We start from the raw sequence: 9,162 nt of genomic DNA, 5'->3' as shown, positions 1-9,162 counted from the left end.
ATGGAAGGTTGGCCCCACCCCAAGAATGCAGGGCCAGAAGCAGGGGCACCAGGATCTGCCACCTGGACATAAATAAAGAGGGAGAAGTCCAGGCCTTCTGCAGATGGACACACACACACACACACACACACACACACACACACACACACAAATATATAGTTATATGTCTCTACTACTTGATGAATAAAATCACTCAAAATTCCACAACAGAATTATGTGTGTTCTGTGCTTTTCCTCCCAGCTTCTACCCATTACTGTAGCCATCATACAGGCTGTACTTTGTCATTTTTTAGTATCAAGATTTGATAGATTTGGCATTTATAAGCATTATTTCTCCATATTCCTGTCACAGTTTTCATAATGATTTTTTTTTTCAGGATCTCATGTACACCACCAGGCTGGCCTCAAACTCACTATGTAACTGAGATGATCGTGAACTTCTGACCTTCTGCCTCCACTTTCTGCCTCCTGGGATTTACAATGTATTACCACTCCTAGTTCATGCTGTTCTGGGAATGGAACCCAGGAATTTATACTGGCCAAACCCCTATATTAAGCCACATACCCAGCCTAGTTTTTTTTTCTTTTTTTAATCGTTTTGAGACAGGGTCTCCCTGTAGCCCCAGCTGTCCTGGAACTCACTATGAAGACCAGGCTGGCCTTGAACTCACAGAGATCTGCCTGCCTCTGCCTCCCGAGTGCTGGGATTAAAGGCGTGCATCACCACAACCGGCTCCAGCCTAGTTTTTAAAATTATTTTTTGAATACCTTTTAGTGGCTAAACAAGAGTCATAGTTTTTTAAGTCATTGTCATTCAACAGTTTCATTATTTCTATTCTAAAAAGTATTTATAGCTAATGTTCTTATATATATATTTTTTGACAAACATTAAGTTCTTTTAGTTACAGTCCTAGCACAAATTTCTATGTTTGAAGATACTGGGTCAAGAGGTTAAATGTGGGGTTAGAGAGAGAGTGTAATGGTTAAGAATGCTTGCTGCTCATGCAGGGGATTGGAGTTTGTTGCCCAGCACCCATATCTGATGGCTGACAACTGCCTATAACTCCAGCTCCAGGGGATCCACACCTCTGGCCTCCACAGGCACCTGTATTCATGTGCACATGCCCCCCCATATAATTCTTAAAAATAACAAACATTTTTTATTATATTTGTTTTGTTTTGTTTGTGTTTTAAGACAGGATCTCCCTGCAGCCCCAGCTGGCCTGGAACTCACTATGTAGACTAAGCTAGCCTTGAACTCACAGAGATCTGCCTGTCTCTGCCTCCCGAGTGCTGGGATTAAAGGTGTGCACCACCACACTAGGCTCTTTGACTATATTTTTATTTTACATGTACAACTGTTAGCCTGCATGTATGTAAGTGTGCTATTTGCATACAATGCCTGCAGATGCACGAGGGCATCAGATCACCTGGAACTGGGATTACAGGTGGTTGTGAATTGCCATGTGGGTGCTGGGAACTGAACATGGGTCCTCTGCAAGGGCAGTCAGTGCTGTTAACCTTTGAGCCATCTCTCCAGCCCTAAAAATATTTTTTTAAAAAAGATTCAAATATCACCAAGAACACACGTCTGTATCAATTTTTACAACAGTGACTACCCTTCATTGTTTAACTGTTTAACTAGTAGAACTGTTGTAAAGACCATCTCTCACTTCGTGGGAATGTGGTTGTATGCACATGTATGTGTGTGGGTGTGAGCATGGGGAGGTCAGAGGATATTGGGTGTCTTGTTCTGTCACCCTCTGCCTTATTCTCTTGAGACAGGGTCTCACTGAACCTACAGCTAGGCTGGCAGCCAGGAAGCCCCAGTGATCCTCTGCTCCCCACAACATTGGGGTCACATATACACATGTGGCCATGCCTACGTATTTATGAAGATTCAAATGCAGATCCTCGTGCTTGTGCAGGAAGCATACTTATCCTGAGTTACCTTACTGGTCTCCATCCCATCTCTCACTTTAATGCCCTATTTCCCAGATGGACCCTCCCCATAAGAACACCAGGGTCCTTTGCTGTCCATTGCTGCTGAGGAATTTTCCAACTGATATCAACCTGAAGAATCACTGTGACCAGGGCTTTGAAATGATCTCAAAATCTAAGGAACCAATCTGTTAAAGCCTACCACATCATCTCCCAGGCTTCACAGCTGCAGTGGCTTTGGTATAGATGTGCTCAGTTCCAGGCATAGAGGGGGATGTGCATTGTGAATACTGGGTGGGACAGAGGCAGTGGGTCCAGCTGGAGTTGGGTGGGCAGAGCCATGCCATACTATGACTTCAGGATCTAATCCCTGTATTCTGTGCCTCTCTGACTGTGAGGCAGAGGTGCAACACACACACACACACACACACACACACACACACACAGGCACACACTCACTCATATTAGGGTCAAGGGGGCATGTAAAGCTTGTGGGTTTAGGAAGAGCACACAAGTGGAGACAAACACTGTAACCAGAACAGAGGGAGACAAATAAGGGACCATTTTGGGGGCTAGTTCTCCCCCATACTGGGGCTACCTTCATGTATTATTGTTTTCTGTTGCTATAACAGAATACTTAAGGCTGGGTGGCAGGACCACTTGAGCCCATGAGTTTGAAACCAACCTGGACAACAAGACCCCATCTTAAAGCCCAAACAAAAGCAGAGCCATAGTAACTTGTTCCTGTCAGCACTGTGTTCCAGCATGAATCCTTTCTGGGGTGTCACATAGTGACATCCCCTAAGGACCTCATCACCGCCTACTGGGCTCCACCTCTTAAAGGTTCCATTACTTGTAACACTGTCACAATGGAGACTGAGCTTCCACATCTAAAGTCCAGACTTGTCCATGAAATAATTAGGTGGTCGACATGGCCTTTGGCTCTAGATGGGCAGTAGCATCACTACTGCTTCTGAGAGATGTCCCAAGGAGCCCTGGGGAGTGCTGTTAACCATGCTGGAGAGCCATTCACCTAGTCAATACCTCATCCATTTGTCCTAGTTACCTCTGTCAACTTGACATAGCCTAGAGTCACCTGAGAAGAAAGCCTCATTGAGGAATTTCCTAGATCAGATTTCCCTTTTAGTCTGTGGGGGACTGTCTTATTAGTTGATGTAGGAGAGCCCAGCTCACTTGATTTTATCATTCCTAGGGCCTGGGCTATATAAGAAAGCTAGCTAAGCATGAGCCTAAAAGTGAGTTAGTGAGAGAGCCAGCAAACAGCATTCTTCCATGATTCTTGCCTTGAGTTCCTGCTCTGTCTTCTGTAATAATGGACTGTATGGTGGTTTGAATGAGGTACCCACCCTAGGCTCAAGTATTTGAACATTTGGTCAGCTGGTGGCAGTTTGCAGAGGTTCAGGTGTGGCCTTGCTGGAGGAAGGCAGGGGACAGGCTTCCAGAGTTCATAGCCACATCCCATCTTGTGTCTGTCTGTTTCCCTGCCTGCTTGACGATGTGAGCACTCAGCTTTCTTTCTGGCTGCCTCCTGCCATGATGGCCTCTTATCCCTCTGGATCTGTAAGACCTACAAACTTCCTTCTATAAGTTGACTTGGTGATGGTGTATTTTTAAAAATTTGTTTTTATTTATGTGTCTGTGTGTATATGCCAGTGCCCACAGAGGCCAGAAGAGGGTGTCAGATACTCTGGAGTTAAAGTTACAGGCAGTTGTGAACTGCCCAGTATGGGCACTGGGAACTGAACTCAGGTCATCTGGAGAAGTAGCAAGTGCTCTTAACTGCTAAACCATCTCTCCAATTCCTTGGTCTTGGTGTTTTATCATAGCAACAAAAAAATTATACAGACTGTGACTTGGAAGTGTAAGCCAAATAAACCCTTCCTCCCTCAGTTGCTTTAGGTCAGTGTTTTATCAGAGCAACAGAAAGGAAACTAGACCACCATCCATTTATCAAACCCATACTGTATATTGTCCTAGACCCTAGGGACCTGTGAGATTTAAGTGCCTTGTCCTCAAGAGCTCAGTCTGCATGTCTACAGGAAGGACCTGCAGGTTGGCAGTACACTGACCTCCAGTCCACACACACCAAGTCCAAGCAGGAAGGAGTGCCATCTCACTCCTGTCATCCTTCAGCCCCACCTGGTCACCCTCCTCTCAAGGTCTCCTGCCAGGAACTAACAGCCACCACTGAGTACCCTCCCCTAGGTATGGCCTAACATCTTTTCTCTGAATTATATTGGCACCAGGCCTGCATCATTCAAGACTCTCCAGGGAAGACATAATTTCTAGTGAAACAATGACAGAAATGGTCAAGTAAGGCCTGGTTCTCTGATTACTGTTCTCACCTTGCACTTTTGGGGTTTCTTATCTAAGGACCAAATCTGGGGTCTATTCTCTCCACCTCCAGAGGACTGAAGGAACACATGACAGCCTCTATGATTCCTAAGTGTGACACCTGCCCTGGTTCACTGCCTTCAGCCATGTTTCCCCAAAGTAGCCCTTCTCTAAGTCCTGATCCTGCTGTGCCCAGGAGGTTGGCTGTTCTGCACTATCTCAGCAGAGACTCAGTTGCAATGGTGTTTCTTCCTTTATCTTCAGGCAGAGCTCCTGTCATGTTCAAGAATACCTCTACTCCCCTTCAGGGGCTCTCCTGGTATCCCACTACACTTTAGGATTCCCCTTTTCTGTGTGTCAACTGTATTTACAAGACTGTAATTGTAGACCACCCTTAATGTACTACCTAAAAGCCACCTTAGGTCTCATTAAAGCTACATCTTGACTTCTTAACTCTTTTAGCCTCTATTACAGGAGAGGAATAAATAGCTATTTGACATCAGGAAGACTGGGGTGGTCCTCCACTGCAGAAAAGGGTTGACATACTACAAACATGTCTGGTGGTGATACATGGCCCGACTTCCATAGCCCACTGAATTCAAAGACCAAGAAAGAGCAATGATCCATTTATTTATGGTGTCCTTTGCCAGGCCCTTGTGCTCATAATCTCATGCAACCCTACGATCAATACTGTGAGGTAGCTTGTATCCTTCCCACTTCACAGTTGAGGTAAAGGCTCAGATTCCTACAAGGACATGCCCATGGCCACAGAGACCATAAGTGCTGAGGACACAATTGAGTTGTTAAACTGCAAAGACTGTCAGTGCTCTGATCTTGGGCTGTGGGTGCAAAGGCACCAAGAGATTCCCCCAGAATCCATCACAGGGTGGTACCTATGAGAGCTGGGAATATCCTGTTTGTTGACTAGACTCTCAGGAACGACCTGGGCTGAGCGTTGCCCTCCACATTTGCAGTACAGAGTCCCGGCGGGTAGTGTAAGGTAAGTGTTTGATGCGGAACCAGTGCCTGGGAACAATGTTTCCACTAGGGGTATATAACTTCTCCCCTTGCCTGCCCAAGAGACTGCGCAGGGCTAGGTTGCCAGATAGAACCTTCTCGTAGAATTCCACTCCTCCCTGGGCATAGGATGCAGACAGGGATGCTGTGCGGCGGTCCAGCCAGCCTTCCAGGGCAATGGTGAGGGAGTCCATGGAGAAGGCGTAGGCCACAAAGCCTGCCATTGCTGCAACCAAGTTGAAGGCAGCCCGCAAGCTAATGGGGCCTCCATAAAGCCCCAGGGCATGCTTGACACCCACACTCAGTACCCAGGTTCCTGTCAGGCAAGCTGGAGCTGGCAAAGCCTGAAGGGCAGCCACATTATTCTCCAGGTATACTACCTCCTTAGCCAAGGCAAACTTCTGGGCATCACGAGACAAGGTCAGGGCGTCTCTCAGCTTGGTGCCTGCTGGGCTATGCCAATCCACTCTTTGCCCATGTATGACCACAGTATGGTCAACACTGGTCACTGGGCCACCTAGGAAAATGGCAGGGATTCCCACCACAGCTCCAGCAGGGAATCTTGGGAGGCCAGCACTCACAGGCTGGAAGGTGAAGGTGGTGAAGGGCTTGTAGCAGTGAACTGAGGAGATAGCCATGTCCTGTAGCACCTCTTGGAAGAGACTCTGCAGCTGTGGGGAAAGTGGAGCTGGCTGGCCCTGAGGCCAGTACTGGTATAGCCACTGGACTATGGGATCTGCGAAGAGGTGGAATGAGATTTGAACTCCAAACAGACCTGCACAGGAACCCACCAGGAGTCCTGTCCTGTGACTCTGTACAAATGCTGCAGCCCTCCACAGGGGACCAGCCATGAGGACTGGCTCCGATGATAATTTGGCCAAGAAAAAGAGAAATCAGCCAATGGTTCCCAGGTAGGCTTGCAGAATGAACATCCTCCAGTGCTACTCTCCTTAACTGAAGCAACACTGCAAGGCAGATGAAAGCATGGGCTCCAGAGCCAGACCACCTGGGTTCAAAGCATCACTTCTCCACCTGCCAAACAGGTAATATAACAAGAGTCTTAGAGTGGCTGTGAGGAATAAGTAGACATACATAAAACTTTTCAGTGTCTCCCACGATGGCAGACATCATTCTGACAATGGCCATTATTATTTTAACTCCCGTGGGCTGGCACAGCACTAAGCACTCAGTGCTTTGTGCCACCCATCATTCATCCCATAGTGTACATCTATGTCTAGTGATTTATGAATGAAACATGTTTAATTTACTGAGCACTTACTACATGCTGGACACAGTTCTGAGAGATTCACCTATATAGTTGGCTCTTAGTATCTAACTGCAAGGGTTTAGTACCAGGATCCCTGCAGATTATCAAAATCTAAAAATGCTCAAGTGCTTATTAAAAAAGTATAGTATTTGCATATAAACTATGCACTTTTCTCCTATACTGTAGTCTTTACTCATAATACCCAATAAATTATAATGCCATATATAGAGTTAGACTCTATATTAAAAAGTCTGTATGTTCAGCACAGACACAATTCTTTTGTATATTTTCAGTTCTTGATTGATTGAATGTGCATCCATGGACAAGGAAAGCTGACTGTATTAAGAAAAAAAAATGTAATACTAATAAACATAAGGAGACACTTAAATATATCTGCATATATTTATACACAAACATGCGCTACATATACATATATCTTTAGGGGATTGGTTTCAGGGCCCTAAAGATACCAAGACCTTCAGACATTCAAGTCTCTTACATAAAATGGCTTAGTGTTTATACAGTATCTATGCAAACCCTTTCGTATATTTAAAATCATCACTAAATTCCTTACATACCTATTACAATGAAAATGCTAGGTATATAGTTGTGATACTGGACTGCTTAAGGAATAGTGACAATAGTCTGCATATGTTCAGTATAGATGGAATTTTTTCCCTAAATATTTCTGGTTTGCCTTTTGGCTGACTCAACAAATGTACAACCGGAGGACAGAGGCTTCACTTCAGTCTAACTTTCTAAATGTATCTTCATAATGCCAAAACTTATATGACTGTCCTTTTCCTAAAGCTGTGAAAACTGGTGTAGTAACAGGTGGACCAAAATCCCAAGCTAGTAAAGTGGCGGTGTGACCAGTTAAATGTATCCCCCTAAATTTCCATATTCGCAGCCAAATTCTGAGTATCTCAGGCTGTGGCTGTATCTGGAGATGGGGTCTGTGAAATGGGATGGAAATGGAAGGTTGTTCGGACAGCTGTAATGCAATCTGACTGCTCTCTTTCTAAGATTAGGATACCTACAGAAAGAATACCAAATGAAGAAACAGGGGAAAGAGAGCCATCTGCTAGCCACGAAGAAAGGCCAAGTCCACCCACACCCAGGTCCTGGACCTCTAAACTCCTGAACTGAAAGAAAATAAATTTCTGCAGGGTAGGGCATCCAGTGTGTGGTACTTTGCTAAGGCGTGTTAGCCACTAATAGTACAAGGCCAGTATTTGATCACTGGTGGTCAGAAGAGCACGCAAATGTTCACTTAAAAAAAAACTTGTTATGCTATCAATTTAATTCAGCCCATCGATTTAATTCACTATCACAGCCAACACCCACATCCCTGTCTGATTTACTTTTAAACATTCCAGGCACTTTCATCTGTGATCATGCTTTGGAAGAAACTTAACTATAGCCCTATCTGCAAAAAGCATTTAATTAGCAAAGAAGAACGCAGGGTTCTGCTTACCCTATTTATGGTCCCATGACTTAAGGAAACTAAGGCTAGGAAAGGGAGGGTCCTGCACAAAGCCCCAGAGGCCCCAGGGCCACCGGCGCCAAAGAAGCTCTTGGGTCAGTCTCGAAGGGAAGGCCCGGCCCGGCAGCTGATCCAGGAGCGACTGCAGGGTACTGGCTTCTGGAAGAGTCCCTGCTATGCTTCCGCCCCAGGGCCCCAGAACTACGTTCTCCAGCCGGAACCGATAGGACCAGGGAAGTGAGTCCTGGGGATTCCGAACTCCAAGACCCACACACAACGCGCCTGCGCTCACCTCTCCGGGAGGTCCCCTACAGTGTGCCATACAAGCAGGGGCGGGGCAGCCGCAAAGCATGGCGGTCTGGGCCCTGAGGGCGGGGCCTTAGGGGACAGGGCCTCCCTGGGCGGCCCTGCGTCCTGCTTCCGGTATCTGGGTGGTGGTTGTACCACACTCCCGCACAGGCGGTTTTAGGTGCTGTTCCTAAGGCGGACCAAGCTGCTGTAGGACTTGGCCATCCGGTTTAATCACGGAAGGAAAGGCAGCCCCGCACACTTGTCCTATAGGACAAGCCTGCACAAAACCCCATCCAGGCCCACGCCCTTCTGACTGGCAGGCCTGAGTGTTTCTCCTTTCCATACTCAGGGCTTTAACTACTCCATCGTGGTCCTGTTCCCGACCCCAGCTTCCCTAGGTGCTCCTGGCCGCACAACCCACAAAGCAATGGCTATCATTTTTTTTCCCAGTGGAACCATGAAGTGAAATAGGGACTGCTTGACTGTGAACCAAATTGAGACCTCCATTTTACGTTAGTTTTCTTTTGATTTTTTTATTTTAAAAAATTTAAATCGCGAGGACCCACAGGCTTCTCTGCGACACGCAGGCCTCTCTCCAGGACCAACCCTGTTCCTCAGTGCAGTCCCCAGGAGTCCTTGGGGCTGCTTCTTGCCCGCATCTGCCTTCGCATCTCTGGGTGGCATGGAAACCAACTGCCCTAGACCAGCATCTTTCCTGGGCCCAGCTCCCAGGCCAGTCCAACCCCCAAATTCCTGAGGCCAAAATTTTTCCTGGAGGGATCCAGACCTTAGGAGAAAGCCTAAG

General features: G+C 46.6%; 1 protein-coding gene across 2 annotated transcripts; it reads right to left on the bottom strand.

The window, feature by feature from the left end:
- Positions 1 to 4,906: 4,906 nt before the first annotated feature.
- Positions 4,907 to 8,409, bottom strand: Tmem177 (transmembrane protein 177). 2 transcript variants are annotated; one of them, XM_029570543.1, is made up of 2 exons: positions 8,359 to 8,409; positions 4,907 to 6,345 (listed from the first exon to the last, which is right to left on the bottom strand). In XM_029570543.1, the coding sequence occupies exon 2, from the start codon at positions 6,162 to 6,164 to the stop codon at positions 5,229 to 5,231; it is 936 nt and encodes a 311-aa protein (XP_029426403.1). In that variant the 5' UTR covers positions 6,165 to 6,345; positions 8,359 to 8,409; the 3' UTR covers positions 4,907 to 5,228. The 2 variants fall into 2 exon arrangements, with proteins under 2 accessions (XP_029426403.1, XP_008845598.1); XM_008847376.3 differs by lacking the exon at positions 8,359 to 8,409 and adding an exon at positions 8,058 to 8,348.
- Positions 8,410 to 9,162: the final 753 nt, after the last annotated feature.

Source organism: Nannospalax galili, unplaced genomic scaffold, assembly GCF_000622305.1.
Source record: "Nannospalax galili isolate Female #2095 unplaced genomic scaffold, S.galili_v1.0 scaffold1343, whole genome shotgun sequence".
Taxonomy (NCBI): Eukaryota; Metazoa; Chordata; class Mammalia; order Rodentia; family Spalacidae; genus Nannospalax; species Nannospalax galili.
The sequence above is the reverse complement of the archived record's forward strand: the minus strand, read 5'-3'. Positions and strand labels throughout refer to the sequence as shown.

Bases quoted from the DNA above. Each gene is read 5' to 3' on its own strand.
- Tmem177 (XM_029570543.1), bottom strand. From the start codon at position 6,164: ATGGCTGGTCCCCTGTGGAGGGCTGCAGCATTTGTACAGAGTCACAGG.